The following is a 20,279-nucleotide window of genomic DNA, read 5'->3' as shown; positions in this document are numbered from 1 at the left end:
AACGTATATCAATCATTTTAAATTCCATTCTAAAATTTTCAACGTTGAAGATGTAGAGAGTGTGCATAAAGAATTATGAATAACCAAATAGTAGTTCAGTTTAACCCAATATATTATACACGTTCAACTAAATAATGGTGTTGTACATAAATACAGGAGAAAATAACGAGAGAAAGAGTAGCAACCGTGCAACCATTCCCTGATCCTTGCAATGGTTATTTTGCACGACATGGTAGATGTTCGTGTAAAATGTTAATCCTGCTCGATTGTGACGCATTTTCGAGCGGATTTCACCTGCCGATCTCGGATGAAAAACAGTTCGCCCGTCTTCCTGCCTCCCCGATGAAAGAATTCTCTCTTCATTGTGTCGAGGCGAGAGAGTGCATCACATCGCCGGCGTTACACGTGAAACTTAATTGCACCGTTATCGGAATAATTAGAGCAACAATTATACATCCTCGCGTCGGTTGAATTATTAAATGTATCGTTCGAGTAACGACGAATAAAATTCTCTCGTGTTTTTTCTTTCCAATTGCCGATGAAAGGACTCGATATCTTTCGATGGTCGCGATAACAACCCGCTTATTACACTCAGGGGGGAAGGGGGATGTGGTACACGAGAGAACATCATCGAACCCGTAATCCAAACATCGACGATCATCTCCGCGATATATTATCCTTAATTCGAACCGTGAAATCAGAAAATACACCGTAAATAGTTTTATCAATTGCTCGTCGTATAGGTATCCTCTGTGAAATAAAATCTTTCGCGAATAATGAGAAAGTAACGCGCGAGACGCGTCAAATAATCTGACAAACAATGTTGAACTTTTTTTTTAAAAACTTTTAATCAAAGTTAAACCTCGATCACTCTTTGAATAAATTCCTTTGTAAATTACGAATAATCGTAATCGTATAATGTATATAATTCTTGCCCGTTCTCGTTCCGTTGGACAACTACGACGAAGCAGTAGTAAAAGACAACGACTGGCGAAGATGAACTGGCGGTGGTTGCGGTGTAAACGATTCGAAAAAATCGTTAACCGGCCGGAAATCGGTAATCGTCCGGAATAATCGGTTCCTTTTATATCTGCTTAGGTTTTTTCAGTGGCCCATTAGTCGCGGACACGCATTTTTCTACGTAAGAAAAAAAAAAAAAAAAGGAACGAAACACGAGGGTGGATACGCGGTTGGTCCCCAATGTACAGTCGATTCTCTCCTTTTCTTTTTCTTTTTTTTTTTTTCCACCGTTCCCTCCTCCCTCTTCTGTCATATTAATCAGACTCAAGCTGCGCATATCCTCCGGTAATGAGAATTACACCCTTTCTTGGGCTTTTTATTCGTTCGAAGCAATCTACGATTACTTCTTCGTCCACGAAACCCATTCGACGAATGAACGAACGGGATATCCTAATCGTACGGTTCATTATGAGCGTGTGCACGCTCGCGATGACTATGACTGATGCTAAGCCACGACGAATTGCGATGCACATTACGAATAAATATCGCACTCTTTGCCCCGTCCCTCGTCTAATGTGGCCGCTTCGAAGATTGCCACTTGGGTGGGTTTCGAAAATGCATCGGGACCGAGGGACATTACGTTTAATTAAATTTCACCGTGTCATGCGACGCTTACTGTTCTTTTCGCGATGAAAAACGCTTTGTTCGACACGCGGGCAAATCGTTAAGGCAAATGAATCTGCTCCAACGAGTGCACACCAACGAGAGCGCATCTTGAGATCGTTTAAATTAAAATCATTTCAATGAAAAATAAAGTCATCTCGTGTCAACCTTTATATATTGCAATGAATAACTTTTTTTTTACGATTAAAATTTGCTTTAAACTCTTTTTTTCAGAATTTACTCTTGAACAGAAAAAAGGTATGAAGAATCAACCCTAATCAATCGAAATTAAAAATTACCCGCGATTCATCAATAAATTTTATTTTTCAAGGACAGGGTTTCGACCCTGTTCAACATCGCGTCAACTTTACTACGCTGAATCGAGTAATATATTGGCCGAATGTTGGCATCGGGACGATCAATCGAAGGGGTTAACCTAATTAATGGAAAGTGGAAATCTATCGGAGGAAATCGTGATTCCGAGCGAAGCCGAAAGGAGAGGCGATTTCAAATTCGCCATCTATCTTCCGACGCGTTGGTAGCGAAGAAAGAAGGCATAATTAAATTAAATTAAGCCGAGGCTGAGCTCTCTCGGCCTCTACCCCCTCTCCTCCTTCCTCAACGTTCTTTCCCCTCCTCGGTGTCCTACCAGCGGCGATAGCCGACGCCGCCTTTATTTGCAAGCAATTTGCGCTCGCGGATCGTGGTGCAAAAAATCTGAAAATAATGCTGCCGTATTAATCATATCCCTCCGCCCTTATTCCCTCCCCCCCCTCCTCCGACTCCCCTTTTATTCCAACTCCTCGTCCGCGTACCGACATACTTACGCCTCGTCCTCGCATATTTACGACCAAAAAACTCCACATCCGCGCACGCTGGTAACGCGATTTAGTGCGCTGTTTGGTACGCTCTGCGATTCTCTGATACCGAACTGTAAGGAGAGGATATTTCGTTGAAATTATTTAATTACTTCATTTGGGGGGAAGTGGCGAAAGGAAGGAAAGAATATATATAAGCACTTGCATATTTCCGACGTTGGACGTTTATTATTCTTTTTTTCCTTTTTTTGAAAAAATATTTATATATTATGTACGTGTTATGGGAAATTATAATATATCATTCGTTTACTGCAACAATAATACAATGACGATTGTATCGTTGGAAGCAAGATTGTTTTTAAATAAAATATTTAAATTAAATTCTTCTCTCTGAGTCAACTTTAAAACTGGCCAATTTTTCTAAGAAACCGATGATTCTCGCAACCAATTATCATTCATAGTCTACATATAACTACGATCTTAAACGTGAATTGTTACAAGAGCATTGAGCATTTCACTTTCGATATTCTATTACATATTATTGCACATTACACGTATTCTACAATTTTTCTCTTCACTTTTTCCTCTTCAGTAAGCTCAAAAATTATGTAATCGTGGCAGCAAACGAACGACATATTTAAGAAATCGATAAGATGTCAACAACCATGTAACACACTGCTAAGAATAAGCAGTTGGATGAAATGGCGAGCGAGTAACCTGGATTTTCGTTTTGCTTGGAACAAGGGTTGTTTTAAGAGACATTTACACGAGAGATGGGAATCACGGTAACGGAAATCGCATTCTGTTTACTAGTAATCGAGGCGACAACGCGAAGAGCTCAGGATTTCTTTGGCTTCTTCACCGGCTCGAGGCCGCTGTCGTACTCGGAGGTGTTAAGCATTCTGACTCTCTTCAGCAACCCCATCTTCGCCTCCTCGTCACCTTGACGATTCTGCCTCTTCTTTGCCGGCTCCCCGTCGGGCCTGAAAACGCAGAGACGGTCCTTGATCATCGCATTAGGGCTAACCCGCAATTTTCGGTAATTCGACGTAAACGACATGTGGCGAGGACAGAGCGAGGTAATCGAAAATCGACAAAAAAGCGGACTCGCATTAAAACATCGGGAATACGCCATCACACGGCTCCTGCCGGGATGCCGGGGAATTTTTGGGGCCAACTGCCGTGCCGAATTCCACGTTCGTCACTATGTTTTTCCTCGCCGATCCGTATTATGCGGCTAAAATCTTAAGGGGGCCGAGAGAAGGTAGATCGAAGGTAAAAGGAAGATCCTCTCTCTCCATCTCTAAAATCTACAATCTACCGTTTGTACAACAACTGTTCTCTTCCATCCACTTTTTCTCATTCTCTCCAGTATCCTCTTCTGCTCCTACAAATTTCGACACGATTTTGATTATTACTCCATTTCAAATAATTGTGAATTAATTTTTCGAAAGATACTTTTCCAAGTTATTCGACCAGTGTTACAACGAAAGGATCTGTCAGGCAGATGCCTAATATCTGATTAGAGATAAACTGTTGCGACCTCAAGATGATCCGTCGTAGGAAAGATGGTGTGTGTCCACGGATGCCACTACGGAGCAATGGATGGATACACGTAGAGAAACGCGGACAGGGGGATATAAGGGTAATCGCACCCACAGAGGCGTACACCATGGGTCTCTCGATCCATTGGACCGTCAGCTCGGTTCCCGCCTTTCACCCATTAAAACGAACTTGTTCTCTCTCTACGGGTGGAGGGCACCCGTTGGTTACCCGTTGTGTGCATCGAAAGCACGCCCATTCAAATCGCATTAAACAAGTTAGTGCTTAATGTCCGCCCCGAAGAAAGTGGCGCGCCTTCCACCGAGCGAAATGTCGGCTGAAAACTGTTTTCAGAATATAAATAAATGGATCATCCAGTTCCCTCTCTCTTCCTCAACCTCTTTTCAATTAATCGAAACGAATGGATATATTATAATTGCAGATAATTATATCGGGAAGAGCGACGTGATTATAAATCACGAACGATAAAAATAAAAAGATAGGAAAAATACGGAAGATTAATTTAAAATGTGCAATATGAAAATGGAAAGAACGTATAAAGTGATATAAAGAGATTGAAAAAAAGAACAATAATAGTAAACACCTGACAGAAAAGAAATGGGCGAGTCAGGAAACTGCAACGTGCGTCAGCATGGGCGAGCACGCGAGGCGCATACACGCACCGGAAAAAATAGAGATCTCGATGAGACGAGAGGGTTGACAGGGAGGAGGACAGTGGAAACATAAATAGCAGGAGCAGAAAAGCGGGGAGTGACATGGCCGGTGAGAGTTTTTCGCGAGAAGGCGAAATGAAATGAAAGGAAGAGGGATAAAGAGGGGCGGTGAGTGGTGAAAGAGGAGAGGAAGGGAGAGAGAGACACAGACTCGTGCTCGTCCGTCGTGGTTTCCGTAAATGGCGCAGCCAGGGCCGGAAGTAGCGGTCGCATCAGTCTGTTTAATAGCCGTATTGTATAATTATGAACAATGGAGAGATAGAGCGAGGGACGGCGAATCGAGAGAGAGCGAAAGAGAAGGGGGGAGAGAGAAACCTGGAGAAGGGCAGAAGCCAGCCGAATGCCATGTGAAATGCATACCCCGGGGAGATAGACGCCGAGGACGTGGTTGGAGAGAACGAGAGGCGGCCGACGACAGATAGAGAGGAACGAGGGGAAGGTGGGAGAGAGATGGTGAACAAGAGAGGATGAGCACGACGAGAGCCGTATGGCTTATGGTTGCCAGCCACCGTACACCATGTCCGCCAGCCGTTCGTCGTACATGACGAATGACACAAAGCGACAGTTTTGACGTATCTAACCTCTCTAGGAACCACGAGCTGTCCACTCGCTACGTTTGCGTGTACTATCTGTTAACACACGTGGTTGCGTTTGTTAGTTATTGCGGTGGGAGGGAGGGAGAGGGAGAGATCGGGCCGCACCGCCAGTTAACACGCCAACCCGCGCATGAATCCGTCATTAATACTGCTGGTGAGCCAGCCCCGTGATTCTCTCCAACATCTGCCCATCCGATCAGTTTTCTCTCATCGAAGCTTCGACCATAACTCGCTTCGAAATCGCGGAATCACTTACTTCCCGCTCGTCAACCTGTTGTTGTTCAGCTGCTCCTTCTTCGCGCGTTCCTTTTCGTGGAGTCTCCTCCCTATTCCACCGATTCGTTGCGGAGTCTCCCTGAGTGCGAAGCTTTTGGCGTAGTGGCCCAAGTGGAGGTCCCTCCGATTGAAAATCTGCCGCATGTCGCGAGGGTAGCTCGAGTAGAAACGTATCCACGACGTGTACGCTGAAAAAAAGTAACAGGGGTATTGATCGATCGATTGATTGATTGAAAATTTGAATAGAAAAGAACGAGCACAAAAGTGTACAGGAGACAAGGAAGAGAAATATGCAATATCTGTTATATTTAAATAAAAAAAAATAAATAAAGGGATTTAAGCTCCATTTCTTTGGCTGTCCTTATAAAAGTTCGTCGGTTGGCGGACGATATAAAAGAGAACAAATGTTAATAAATAATTGTAAACAATTCGTTTCTATAAATACAACGAAGTAGATCATCGTGAACGATGGCAAGTGACGAGAAAAGAGAAAAAAAGAATTATTTATAGAAAAGGTTTTGAGAAAAATTCCAGCCGCGTGTAAATGAGGCCACGTGTAACTCAAATGTAATCATTGGCCGCGTGTAACGCGCCCTTATTAATCGAGCTTCCATTAAGTTCCACGGGGGGAGGGGGAGCCACGAGGAAGAAGGGGCCACGGTGCAGGATTCTATGGGGTGTGCGGGCCACGGTGAGCTATTAAGAGGCATTAACGGGGGTCGAGTCAAGTGCTGTGGCTAATAGTCATCCCCTTTATTCCCTCTTAACTTCTCCAGCTTCCGCGCGCGGGTGAGAAACTCGGGGGTTCACCGATCCTGAGAGAACTTGACATGTGCCAGTGTTACTGTCACTCCGTGCGAAAAATCTACCGTGAAGTGGTTCTCTTTTGACGAATCGAGATATACAAGTCCACAAAAGCTAAACTCGTACGCCAAATATTATATTCTTTCTTTCTTTTTTGTTTAAACATTAAGTAATTTTTAATCTTTATTAAAAACCAAATAGCCGCATTTTTAATAAAGTAAGCTGGAATATTTCAAAAGTGTATTTAATACGTAGACTGCGTTGAGAAGTTTCAATTATAAAATTTTCTAATTTTGATCGATAAAATCTACGATATCAAAAGATATCGAATGAGAATCCATTCTTTGGATATTTAATTTAATAAAAATTACATTTCCAGCGAACATCCACCCCATAGGTGGAAAGCTGAAGTGTCTTTATCTCGATAATTCACATCGTGGGACCTTATGCCTCGACATTTTCCGCCTTGATTTCCGTCTGCCTTCTATCCCGGCTCGGCGCTTCCGCGCATAAGAAACTTGCAAAGATCTTTCTCGGTGTCGGCGTTGAAAAGGGAGAAATGTTTTTCTCCATTTAGCACATAAATCACAGGCGGGGGTGGTATCTAGCCCCGAGAAGGCGGAGGAACGTGGATAGAAGGGGAGGGAGGGGGAGGGTGCGGCGTGTGCAGGAGTGGGTCGCGTGGGGTGGCATTGTTCCTAAGTGATGTAACTGCGTCTTATTGTATTTGTATCCTGTATCGCATTGTTAAGAGTCTCTCGCCACAAAGCGTAAGTGGTTTTGGCGGAAGCCACATTCAGTGGTTGGATTGTGTCGGCCACCCTCCCCCCCCGATGCGAAAGGCGCGCGCGAGCAAGTATATACACTGGATTCGATCTAACTTATCGCGTATCCGTTGCTTTTACTCTGAGCAGGGGAAATTTTACGAGAAATATATATATATATATATATATATATTGAATTACGTATTGAATTTACGAGATGTGTTTTTATAAGTTTAAAAGTTTCTGCGAATATTACGAAGAATAAACGAAGAGAAAGATTCTAAACTTTTCTAAAATATTCGATAAATTGTGATCTATTGGGAGAGAAAAAAAAAAGTTACATCGAAAAGGCTATAGGTAAGAATCGGTATAAAGGACGACGACGTACACATACGCGAGATAGAATGGATGAATCTCTCTTTGGTTAGTGGTAGTGGTCGACACAGGGGAGGGGGTTGTTCCACTGGAGTTGTATTCACTATTGAGGGCTGTTCGGCTCTATTGGGGTGATAATGTTACGAATTAGCAAGATTTCCACTTCCACGCACCCTGGCGTGACCCTACATCGGTCACGAATTAAATTCTAAGGATGATGAAAGGACGGAAAGAAATATCGCTATAAAACGCTTGATATTTTTCATTGAACGGGAAAACTAGAGGCTCGTTTAAAAATTCATTTGATCGATCTGAATTTGTATTCATCTCTCGTTTCCATGGCTTCTCTATTTTTTTTTCTTTTTCTTTCTTTTGCGGCATTGCAATCCCGCGGGAAAGTGCAGCGTCGAATTATCAACGACAATTAATCTATCAATCACTCGGAGCACGTAGAGGAACGGTCAAGTGGTTAACTGTGTACCGTCACTCAAATCTGGAGGCGGCTAAGCGCTCAAAAACCGTGGCTAACCTTCGTGTAAAGCCACGCTTGACGTGATACAACTACGAAATTCAAAAACCTCTTAGAAAGATTTATGACCTTTATTTTTCGTTTTTGGGATCGATCACCTTCGAGAAACGAAAGCTATCGACTCTACCTATGCATCCAGCACAGACGAAGCCCAAAAGATCGTAATAAATATTACAACTTACTTTCCCTCGGATTCTAATGGATTTATTATTGCGGCAAATAAATTCTTCGGCTTAACGACTTAACTCTGATAGAAGTACCGTAGCATGACAAACAAGATCATCCTTCCTCGTTCAGATAGTATGTAAATATCCAAGTGCCGAATGAAAACCGAGACGGAACGTGTGGGGATTATTTTATATGCGAGTAGGGTGGCCGTTGGAATTGGCTTAGGGTCACCCTTAGAGTCACCTCGCTTTCGTTCCGATCCAACTGAATCGAGAGCGCGTGCTCCCTCGTCCTTTGGCTGAATTTCACGAGCACTTTGCTCGTCTCGTTAGAACCGCGTTAACTTGAGACATTCTGTCAAATTTTCACGTACGACTTTTTATCGCACGTTTCGTAACAAATATAATATTACACCTTACCTTTGCACGCTCTCTCGCGTAGCTTCGTGTCCTCCAGTATCAAATTTTCGAAATCGTTCTGCAACGCGACAGCCGCGTTATGAGCGGAAGAATGCTTGGACAGCGGGCCCATCAGCCTATCCAAAACGTCGTCCATGCTCTCCTGCCTGATTCTGATACGCCTAGACTCGAGCATTCGTACGAATTCAATTTCTGGCGGTGTTAAAAGGATAGTCGCTGAACCGGAAGAACCAGCTCGCGCTGTTCTACCGATTCGATGCACGTAATCCCTGGCCGACGTCGGCCCCGTGTATTGAATCACGCAGTCCACTTTTGGCAAGTCCAATCCTCGTGCCGCGACATCCTGGACAAAAAAGAATACGTTCCCTTCAAAAGTTGAACGTTCCATTCCATTTTCCCTTACTTGGGATAAGACAAGGGTAAGTAATATTTTTTGTTTTTTAAAAGGAAAAGAATCGATCAATTTCAAAACGCTATGATAGGGGAGATATACGTTTATAGGATATCTTGGCGGCTGGTGATTCGTATTCAGTTCTCGAATTACTCGGTAATAATACTCCTCGAGGAGGAAAGAGCAAGGACCGAGCGGCGCGAGATCTGCCGGTACAAATGTCTTACAAACCGTGTCGATTTCTCGTTTTGTACCAAGGCGAATGAGCGCGGCTGGCAGCGGGCGCCCGCTGCGGAACCCCAACGGCGAACGTTTGAGCACGGCCCTGATTTCCTTGCGTTCGGTTAACCAATGATTTACCGAACGGAGCACATCGAGTTTCTGCTTGACGACCCTGGAGACTAATCCTGGACCACCAGTGGGGGGGCGTCGTGGCCCCGAAAATTCTTTCGCGGCACGATACGGATGTGTCTGCCCTCCTCCTTTTCTTTTTATCGAATTAATTCGACGCCAAGCTTAGACGCAAGCTTAGCGGGTCAGGCGCCGGGGTGAAGAGAATACGAAGGAAAGAAATTTCTTCCATCGAGATAAAATACCGTCTCCTCTTTTTTTTTTTTTTTTTTTTTATAATTATCGCAAATACGATGCGTCCGAAATGATCCATCTCCTTTCGAAAAAGACGATATCCTCGAAATCGCGTAAATTGATTAGACCGATTAGAAGTTGGAGCCGAGAAACCCGTGAGGTGAAATCGAAACGGAAACGCCCACGTAGGTTGGGACGAGACGAGGATCGTGGCGCGATACAACGCAAGGGAAACAGGGACGAGGAGCGATCGATGGGAGAGATTAAGACAAACGATCGTTTAGGAGAGAGGCCGCGATCGTGGTTACGGAGGATCGAGAACGGATCGTTCGCTCAAAACATCTCACTCGGACCATAGATCACCTCGTGGATCCGGATTCACCACCGCTGAGAGCCGCGGAACATTCCATCCGCGGGGGCTCTCGTGAGTTTTCAACGTGGAAATTAATAATGCTGCCATGCTATCTCCGTTCAAGTGACGCTGTAAAATGTGGGCGGCTGCCATCGTTGTTCATGCTCTCTGGCATTAACGTTTATACCTCTCGAATGTAAAGCGAATCGAAATTCTAACGAATAGGATGATGATCGCGGCAAAATTCTCCACTCCGTGATTTATTCCGTCCATGCAGTTTACGATTCGGTTCCTTCGGGGGAATCTTGATGGCAATTAATCGGTTTTTGTATAGTCTAACGAAAATGATGGAAGATAATGACAACTTGTAACGAGTTACTGTGAGAAATACTGTGTGTTGAATCAACGATGAGATCGCCTGGTTAAAAGAAATTAATCCTTGCACATGTGTAACACTGTTGCGTGTCGTGGATCATGAATTTTAAAATTCGTTCTTCCGGAGTTTCATGATCTCTTCCTTTTTCTTACCAATGGCTTTAAGTGCTTTTAAATTCATGTTAATCGACAAGGAAGAGAATTACAAAATAAATGATAATGAATTTAATTATTATTACACTTTTAACGATATTTATCGGACGTAAGAATCACCGCTTTCACTGTTTAATGATTAAATAATTGTCATGGAATATGCGAAAGTTGATTCATTACGATCGTGATTAAATTATTAAATAATACGACAATGAACGGAGGAAAGTCATCGAATGAAAAACATGATATCCAATTATTTTTCGAAATAAAATATCTATAAAAAAAAATACGTTTCATTTCGTTTCAGGCCGATATTCAAAATTACCCAAATTATATCATTAATTAATATAAGTATTCGTTATTAAAAGTAAAAGATAAACATAACAATTATAATTATACTCGTTACCAAGGCCTCGTGTGCGCGCATAATTTTTAACCTCCGGACACAGCGTGGGTCCAGAGATATTAAATTCCGCTCTGAAAGAATAAGCCACGGGGTAATTTACTGCTTGGGGAGTGCCGCCGGTATCCCTAGTTTTTCTTCTATTCTTTCCTCCTTTTTCTCCGTTTATTTGCCACTATTCTATAATAATTTCTACTTTCACGGAACAGTTTCATTGTTTTCATAAAGTCATCGTGTCTTTGTTACATATATATATGTGTGTGTGTGTATTTTTATATATGTATATATGAGAAACGATTGAAAATATCTAGATTTGGTTATTTCATACAAAGCATTACTTACCGTACAAAGTAGAATCCCACTTTTCGCCTGTCTAAAAGTTTTGAAAATCTCGATTCGCTCTTTTTGGGTCATGCTACCGTGCAACTTGAAAAATTCCATGACTACCAAAGGATCGGAATCATCGTCATCTTCATCGGTGGGTTTCGTTAACACGGATGACAAAATTTCTGTATGATAATCAACCATATCTTGAGTAGCCATAAATATCAATATTTTGTGTTGGCCATGGCTCTATTGATAGTACAAATTATGCTTAAAAAAAGAGAGAGAAAGAGAAAGAAAGAGACAAGACACGAATAATTTGACATATTAAATTTACCTGACATTTTCCTGTAATATAAGCACTCAAAGTAACCAACCTCAATTTCGGAGGTGTCACGATATAACTTTGATTTACGCTTTGTGGAACTACTAAATCTTCGTTAAGTTCAGTCCCATCGCTATCGGTTGTTTCCAAATTTTCTTTCGCAGCATCAATGAAAACAGGATGATTCATAGCAAGGCCGGCTAATTTTTCAACCGCTTGCGTCAATGTGGCAGAAAGTAAAATTGTTTGTCTTCTTGATTCATCCTCACTATTATTATCATCTTCCATTTTATCTTTTGATACATCGGACTCTTTTTGCTCCGTAAGAGCTGCGCCAATTTTTTGTTTATCTGACTTTTTTGATTTTACATAAGGCTCACCTTCGTCGGAATCATCATCGCTGCTGGAATGATATATTTGTTTTTTTTTAACGTCTTCTATTTCATCTTCACATTCTGAATTAATATTCTTGTTCGATTTAACGATTGATTCTTTTTGATCATCATTTTCAGATTTTTCTAAATCATCATTATTTTCCAAATGTTCAACATCTTCGTCCGTGAATTTCTTTATATTTTGACGTAATATTTTCATAGCATCGTATCCCGTATTTTGACTCGGAGTTGATACTTTCAGAGCACTCACTATTCTGAAATTGTATTATAGGAGAATTTTTTTTTTTTTTATCAGACTGACACATTTTTTATGATTTTAAGAGAACATACCCTGATATGTCTTTTTCGTATCCCATATCAAACATTCTATCTGCTTCGTCCAAAACGAAATACTTAACATCGCTTAATTTTAAAGCTGCTGTTCGTTGTATGTGATCTAACAATCTACCCGGTGTACCGACTAAAATATTACATCCTTTCCTCAATCTAGCTTTTTCTGCTTTTCTTTTTTCACCTCCTGCTAAATATCCAGGCACAATCCACGTAAATGGCTAAAATAATTTGAATCAAAATGTGATTCAAATCTCTATGTATCATTAATAATTATGTAGCGTTAAAAAAAACTTACTTTTATTAATTTCAAGAAACATTCATAAGTTTGTAGTGCCAATTCTCTAGTTGGTACAACTATAAGAGCTTTTAACCCGCTATTTCTATTTAATTTTGGTCTAATCTTATGTAAACATTCGACTATTGGCAAAGCATAAGCTAGTGTCTTTCCTGAACCAGTTTGAGATCTAACTAAAACATCTTTCCTTGAAAATATCTGAGGTATTGCTTTTTGCTGAACTGTAGTCATTTTAGTAATATGCATATTTTGTTCTAAATTAGATATCTAATAAAATGTTTCATACTTAATCAAATATATATTATTATATCAATATATTATACATATATATAGAATACTAACCATGAAAGGATGAATATTAAGGTCAGTAAAAGTTGTTCCTGTAAATATTGGTTCATTTATCGGCTTTACTAGTCTTTGTCCAATATTTGGTATTTCTGGATTATGCCCAAATAAGGAAGATATTTTTCCAAGAGATTTATGAGAGAAGTGTATATTTTTGTCATCTTCTATGTTATTATCATTATCGGTTTTGAATTTTTCTATTTGTTTCTTTTTTTTTTTCTTATCAAAATTCATTTTTTCTGATGAACTAGAAATTTTTTTAGATTCTTCATTAGATTCCTTTTGATTTTTTTTTTCACTTTGTTCTTGTTGTATTTTTTTTAATGAATTCAGCAGACTAACATCTTCCGATTCTGATTGTCTTGAAAATATACTAGATAATGTTCTTTTTGAATTTGTATCTATAATCTTTCTTTTCCTTGCCAATATAGTTTTACCATAATTTTCTTTTGTAGTCTTAGTAAAAGAAATAATAGGATTATTAGAAATATCATTAATTTTATTAGACGTTTCAATATTATTTTTATATGCTTCTACTTTAGATATTCTCTGTTGTGGATCTTCATGTATATTATTTATTTGTGGTTTAATTTTTAATTCATTTTGTATAACAGAAGATTGATTTTGATTACTTTCTTTCAATTTTTTTGCAACAATTGTTCCTAAAGATTTTTGTTTAATTCTTTTCTTAATAGTACTTGTTTCTTTGACGGAAACATTGTTTAACGTACTTGCTTTAACTTTATTTTTTGCTTTCTCAATTTTCTTTTCTCTCATTAAGTTAAGAATAGAATCATTTTCTATTCCCATTTTCTATTTAAAAAGTACAATTCCATTAAAATAGATTAACAATATTCTTTTCATCTTTTTACTTACCTCTTTAGCAACAGGTTTTGTAGAAATATTTAAGCAAATATCCATGTCTTGAACAGTCATTTCGAACTATTATTTTTTTAATTTTCACTTTAAAGAACAATATTACGTTAAAAATTAATAGAAAACAAGTATAATATTTAAAATAATATTTAAAAACACGAGATCTAACCTAAAACCACATGTCAAGCACACACTTATACTTGGTACTACTGTACAGTAAAGACACTACTGAGCATGCGCAAATTATGACGCATGTAACTTCGAGAGTATCTTCATTCGATTTATGATTAATCTTGCATTTAAAATTTGACGAAAATTATTCATAAAGAAATTATATATTATTATTACTGTATTATTTATATTATATTTATAATTGTATCATTATTAACGTATTTAATCGTTACTTCGAAAATGTATATATATTTTTCAATACGATGAAAGTTAAATTATCAAACTGATAATCGAATCGATGATAATATTCGATTTATTTGAACTAGAAGAGTATTATCGACACACAGTGTGATGCACGATATCGACGATTGAGCATAAGTTTATTGAAGAAATATTTAAAATATCAATTTTGGATAGAATTTCGAAATTTAACATGTGTTTATTTGTGAAAAATAAAAATCTCGTTTTAACGTGTTCAAATATTTTGTATTAAATATTAAGAAGTCAACATGAAGAAAATATATCACGTTAAAATGCTGTCAACTACAAGAATTATCAGTATGTGCAACATGGTAAGTAACGGACGTTTTGTCTATGAAATTTGTTTTCTCATGTAATATTCTAAAATAATCTATCAGATTATTACACGAATTTGTTTTTATCAATAATAAATTACAAGTATTCAAAAATTTAAGAGCAAAATTATTATTTAAAATACATTTACTATTATTTTTAATACAATAGAAATATTCGAATAATTCAATAATTATTAGTTTGACGAATGGAAGGATACATTCTTGTAAAAACAAGAAAATTTCGAAAATTTATTACAATTGCTATAATAATTAATAAAAATGTTTTTTATCCATTCAATTTTATTAATATTTAGTACAATTTTTGGACAGTTTTATATTTTTAATATTCTTTTAGATAATATTGGGATTTACAACGAGCTTGTTTTCGATAAAATACATATCATCGAAAACGGAAATTGATTTTTATATCTTCATTCAATACTTGAATCCGTTTGGTTCAATTTGGTTGCATCTTTTTATTACGTCCAATTCAAGTGAGTTTTAAAATAAATATATTATATTTTTTTTTAACAAATGTTGTGATTAATTAAAAAATAAAAATTTTAGCAAATATAACTATAAATATCATCCCCATGTATATGTATTTTTTCTTCGCAATATTGTTTTCCATAGCCAATATGTATCTGATGATAGCACCATATTTTGTAAGTATATATAAAAAATTATTAGTTGATATGATCTTTTTTTCTTTTTATGATAAATCTCAATATATTCAAAATAATTATGAATCAATTCAGAAAATGAATCAATTCTAGATTTTTATATCTAAAAAACGTATTTTCATTTTTTATGAATGTTTTAAACTTACCAACGATTAAATTATTATTTTTGATGTATGTTCATAGAGAAAACCTACGTATACTATTCCCTGGCTAGTCATACAAACAATAAGCATAATAAATCAAAGTGTGTCATTCATTCTTTCCTTTGTGCAAAATTTATCACGAACAGAACCATCATTTTTTATTTATTCAGAAATTTGGTTTTTTCCAATGTCAGGTTTATACCTTAGTAAGTATATTAAAATTATCGAATTGTAATTAAATTATAATTACAAATTTGTTTTTTAAATATAAGCTAAATCAAATAACGAGTGAAATTTATGTTCGATCTAGTATTTTCTATATATTCATGGTCTATTGTGAATGATACTCGGAAAAAATGGATAAAAGAGCAATCTAATCATCGTGGATTCTTCACAGTCAATAACACAAATGACATCAATGATGCAAGTTAATAATGATTATGGACAAAACTGGTAATCATTTCCTTCTGTTTCTTACAACATGGAGAAACTCAATTATATGTAAGCTATAATATATGCAAGTTATTTAGATAAATTGTTTATCTATCAGAGTTAAGCATCTCTAATAATCTATTTATTTATAACGTTTTGATTAGATGGATTGGGATTTGATTTTCTTTCGATTAACGAAACTCGGATCTGAATCTGTCTACATATATGTAAGGTCTCGAAATTCTCAAAATTTGAAACTTTTAAAAAATAATTTATAATTTTTCCATTTCTCTTTTGTTAGATGTTTTGTAGTTGTATAATAATAACAATAATCATGTTTTTAGTTTAGTTAACAAAAAGTTAACAAAAAATTTCTACGTTCAAATATCATAATCCATTCATAAGTCATTTACTATATCTTGTAAAATTATCATTTTCACGGTATATTATAACACATTGCCAATCTATAATAACTTGTTCTATAATAAAAGAAATTCGTACGATCATCACTCTTTTTTATCATCATCTTAGAAAGATCTTAGTTATTGGAGAAAATTCGATTCTTAAATCCGCATAATAACCATTGATCTGTCGCTAGTAGACTAATGGAATATGTAATAATGTGCGCAGAATAGGCAAAGTACCAGAATACGATGAATCTCGGGTCCCGTTACGAGGAAAATGTATAATAATGCGGGTAAACCGATAAATCAGGCCAGGGATGCGACTAATAGAGTGTATCAAATGCGCCCACGACGGAGCGTGGCTGCATAGAAAATATGAGAAATGGCCACGTTTTACGTCGAAATACTTTTAAACTTCCGGGATTTGAATCGCGCGTAAGCATATTCCCTATATAGGGACCGGCGTCTCCTAGATGGAAGTCGATTTGTCCGAAAATGGTCGGAACTTTTCGCGAAACTCTTGAGAATAATGATCGAGGGTACAATGGCTGATGGAAAAAGCCCCTTCCCACGATTTATTTGGGGCGTTTCATTTCATCCTGGCCCATCATTTGCGTCCGTCTAAAAGTAACGCATCAACGGATGCGATTTTTACAATTTTCCATCGTGCAAATTTCTCTCTAATCGATGATAATTATACGTTAATATAACGTGTACAGATAGATTGATGTTTATGTAACTGCATACGTATCTTTATAGGAAAAAAATGAAGAAACGAGTAATGAGATCCGAGTGTTAAAGAGAATTTTATTTTGTAATCAGTGCATTTTGAAAATATTTTTTTTCCATATTAGAGATACCAATTTTCGCATAAATTAGCGCTTTATCTAATGCGTTAATCATAATAATATACGAGTATATTGAATCTACGATATGATATTACACATTGAAATTTATCTTCTAGAAATTGGAAAAAACTTTTCGTTCAACGACTGCAAGCATGAAGGACACACACGGTGGGGTACGCGACGTGGTTGGTTGGCGATGCTTTTAAAAAGAACTGAGCGAGCCAATTTGTAAGCTGTCGCAAACTTTTAAAACACTAGTTGACAGCCGAGTCCACCCCCTCGCAACTTGTGCACCCTCCTCGACACTCGTCCAACCATCCAGAAGGAATCCAACCACCATTCGACGTCTCTCTCTCGTTCTTAGACCGGGCGTACCAGCGAAACTCACCCCTCCGTGTCGTGGAAGCCGATGGATTGTAAAATAAAACTAACTTGGCTCTTTCGTGGATCGAGAACGGAGTACCATCGAAATCTTATTCCCTCGGGACTCTTTTATTTTCGTGTACCCCTTTTTTTCACCAAAAAGAAACTCTCCGTAAAGAGGGTAGATACGTACTTCTTAATTATTCGAATTCAAGTTTAATTCGTTCGAAAGAATTATTTTCCCCATTTTTGAAACTTAACGATCGAACCAATGAAAGAATCATGCTTACTCGAAAGATGAGTAGATATTTATCGAATATTAATTCGAAAAGGGATAGTTTTTCACGCACGTACAGTTCGCTTTATTTTTCTCGATATCTTCGTACAAGTTGAAATACTTTTACGAGTATCCAAGGGTTAAGAAGAAGGGTAGTCACACGCATGACGTACGTAAAGGGTGGTGGAGATGTAATTAATCTTCTTGTATGACACTTTGGCTGGTTACGGGGCAAAGCTTGCCAGAAGCCAGAACACAACATCCCACTTAAGCTCGACGCCTAGAAAACAATTAATACGAAATTGATTAATAATTATTGCGTCCCAGTTTCGATACTCGTGGCATGGTCTCTAAACTTGCTAGTCATCTAATCGCCAAAAAAATAATTTCTTTTATCAACGTTAAGTTATTGGAAAGCTCGTACAGCGATATCTTTCCTCCGATCAATTATCCATAAGGATAATTTTTAATTCGAGAATTATCGTCCATTATTACCTATACTTTACTTTGACATTTAATTATTGAAAAGAAATCACTAAACTCGATAAATACCTGTTTCAATTTTTAACAAATTTTTCAAATTCACAACTGTTTCCCGATTTGATATTAAAATATCAAGGAACAAATTTATCATTAATCAAAAGTTTAGACAGAGATAGGATCTTACACGATTTAACATTTTTTAGATACCATGTGAAATCATTGAAAAACTGTCAAAAATGGATCTACCTTCCCCTTGCTGCGAAATCCATTCGATATTTTGGCAAATAGAAGCAATGGAGAGTCGAATCTTTAAATCGTCTGGGGGGGGGACTGATACGAGGAACGGTTCCACTCCTTTTGTGACATTTATTTGTTCGCCGCCAAAAACGGACAGCCGATTTGGCATTACTTTTCCAGACAGACAGATTTTATTGATCTGCCGCTGTTCGTGCTCTGCTCCCGAACGAGAAGGAGCGAGAGGGCAAAAAGAGGAGTGGAACAGGAGCGAAAGAGAGGATGACAGAACGGCGGAACTGAACGCCCCATAAAGCTAACCAATGCTAATACTTCGCATCTCCGCAGTGGCGTCCTTTCGCGATCGTGTACCTCGTGCTATCGCTCGTTTAATCGGACAGTTTGGAAAATACGATTCGACGCCGCTGCCCTGGACCGGAATCAGCAATAAACGCGTAACCGAGCCTAATTCGTAATGTTGGCTCAGTCATTGTGGCCCATTGTGAACTCTCTTCCCCTGTTACTCAGGGGCTACGAGTACAATGGTGGGGTTATCACAGGAAACTGGCAAGTAACGACAGTAAGAGGCACGCACTCTTCCGAATATATTTACTTTCGCTTGCGATTTAATATATCTTGTTTTTATATAAAAGATTAAAATTAATTAATTAAAATATTTAATAGTAGATCTCTTATGGACGTATTCTCATTTTCGTCGAGGATGAATTATTATAAATGATTATTAAACGATCGATTATTTTAAATGGTATGATAACGAAAAAAAAAGGAAATTTTATAAATTTCAATCGATTCACTCGAAATAATTTCTTTTCTTTTTTCCTTTCTCTTTCAGAAGTTTGGAATGTTGTTCCAGAAACGAACAAAGGCGGGAAATCGCATTCTTTTCGAATTTCTTTGCATCGAAACGGGGGCGGCACGTGCTCGTCCTTCTTCCCCTTTTCTGAGAGATGGATGGACAACGGGAACGGGAAATAAATTTGTGAACACGATGGACGACGTAGCACAATAACTGCGTTTAATACTACATTAAACACGCTACAGAGAGAATCTACCCCGTGACCACCGTGACCAAGTTTCTTGGACAATGCACGACGACTGTATTAGCGGACGAGGGATGAAAATTTATACCCACGAGATCTATTCTTACAGATTTTTATAAATCGTATAAATCAGAAAAGGTAAAGAATGATTAATAAAAAAAAAATCTCCGTTCAATCCATTTAAAAACGAATCTAATTGAAATTTTCTCAACGTGCATCTTCGAACAGCCATTCTTCCTCAAGCCAGTCTTCCTCGAATCAATTTCCCTGTAATTTCCCTGGAACACACACCCCGCTGTCATTCGCAAAAGTGATCCAAGATGATCGATCTTGACGGAAAACGTTAGATCGGTTAGAGGGTGTCCGGTTATCTGGTCGGTCGATTCAAAGTGGCGGAAGCGAGCGAGAGGGATGGTGGGCGGAAGGAGCCGGTTTTTCGAGAATGGCTGCTGTAGGTGTCGAAGGGACACGGGGCTCGAACGAGGCCGCAATTAGGCGGCCCCGGGGTCGACGTGCAACGACGAGGTCGGGCATTATGCAAAGCAGATTTTAAATTTAGATGTGGCCCACCGTGCCCACACGCCTCTCACTCTTTCCACACACACACACGCACACTGTCGCAAAGCTTCGTACGCAGAGCCCCGACTGCAGAAGGAAGCGTGCACACGGACAGTGGAAGACACGCGAGCGTGTTGTGCTCGACAAATTAGCGCGTTTTAAATCCAATCTAAGCCGAAAGGGGAAGGGAATCGTTATGGATGGCGGCGGAGAGGGGCAGCTCGAGGGATACTCGGCGAGCTGTTTT

General features: G+C 38.4%; 2 protein-coding genes across 3 annotated transcripts; one reads left to right on the top strand and one right to left on the bottom strand.

Moving 5' to 3' along the window:
• Window positions 1-94: 94 nt before the first annotated feature.
• Window positions 95-14,019, bottom strand: LOC107992527 (probable ATP-dependent RNA helicase CG8611). Its single transcript, XM_062073210.1, has 9 exons — window positions 13,801-14,019; window positions 12,922-13,737; window positions 12,580-12,846; window positions 12,282-12,502; window positions 11,569-12,205; window positions 11,250-11,480; window positions 8,649-8,991; window positions 5,570-5,777; window positions 95-3,424 (listed from the first exon to the last, which is right to left on the bottom strand). Exons 1-9 carry the CDS (start codon window positions 13,858-13,860, stop codon window positions 3,280-3,282), a joined length of 2,928 nt encoding a protein of 975 aa, XP_061929194.1. The 5' UTR covers window positions 13,861-14,019; the 3' UTR covers window positions 95-3,279.
• Window positions 14,020-14,149: 130 nt separating this feature from the next.
• LOC107992546 (uncharacterized) lies at window positions 14,150-19,405 on the top strand. Of its 2 annotated transcripts, none has more exons than XR_001764926.3 (6): window positions 14,150-14,543; window positions 14,902-15,040; window positions 15,114-15,211; window positions 15,413-15,578; window positions 15,683-15,873; window positions 19,267-19,405. XR_001764926.3 is itself a non-coding variant. In XM_017048479.3 (6 exons), exons 1-5 carry the CDS (start codon window positions 14,481-14,483, stop codon window positions 15,802-15,804), a joined length of 588 nt encoding a protein of 195 aa, XP_016903968.1. In that variant the 5' UTR covers window positions 14,150-14,480; the 3' UTR covers window positions 15,805-15,825; window positions 19,267-19,405. The 2 variants fall into 2 exon arrangements, 1 of the variants encoding a protein (XP_016903968.1); XM_017048479.3 differs by having other exon boundaries at window positions 15,683-15,825.
• The last annotated feature ends 874 nt before the right edge of the window (window positions 19,406-20,279 follow it).

Source organism: Apis cerana, linkage group LG3 (genome assembly GCF_029169275.1).
Source record: "Apis cerana isolate GH-2021 linkage group LG3, AcerK_1.0, whole genome shotgun sequence".
NCBI lineage: Eukaryota > Metazoa > Arthropoda > Insecta > Hymenoptera > Apidae > Apis > Apis cerana.
Note: the sequence above shows the minus strand (reverse complement) of the source record. Positions and strands in the feature narration are given on the sequence as shown.

Bases quoted from the DNA above. Each gene is read 5' to 3' on its own strand.
- LOC107992527 (XM_062073210.1), bottom strand. From the start codon at position 13,860: ATGACTGTTCAAGACATGGATATTTGCTTAAATATTTCTACAAAACCT. The intron at 13,738-13,800 runs GTAAGTAAAAAG...CTTTTTAAATAG, and splicing joins CAAAACCTGTTGCTAAAGAG to AAAATGGGAATAGAAAATGA. The intron at 12,206-12,281 runs GTATGTTCTCTT...ATACAATTTCAG, and splicing joins TACGAAAAAGACATATCAGG to AATAGTGAGTGCTCTGAAAG.
- LOC107992546 (XM_017048479.3), top strand. From the start codon at position 14,481: ATGAAGAAAATATATCACGTTAAAATGCTGTCAACTACAAGAATTATC. The intron at 15,041-15,113 runs GTGAGTTTTAAA...TAAAAATTTTAG, and splicing joins TTTTATTACGTCCAATTCAA to CAAATATAACTATAAATATC. The intron at 15,579-15,682 runs GTAAGTATATTA...TGTTCGATCTAG, and splicing joins AATGTCAGGTTTATACCTTA to TATTTTCTATATATTCATGG.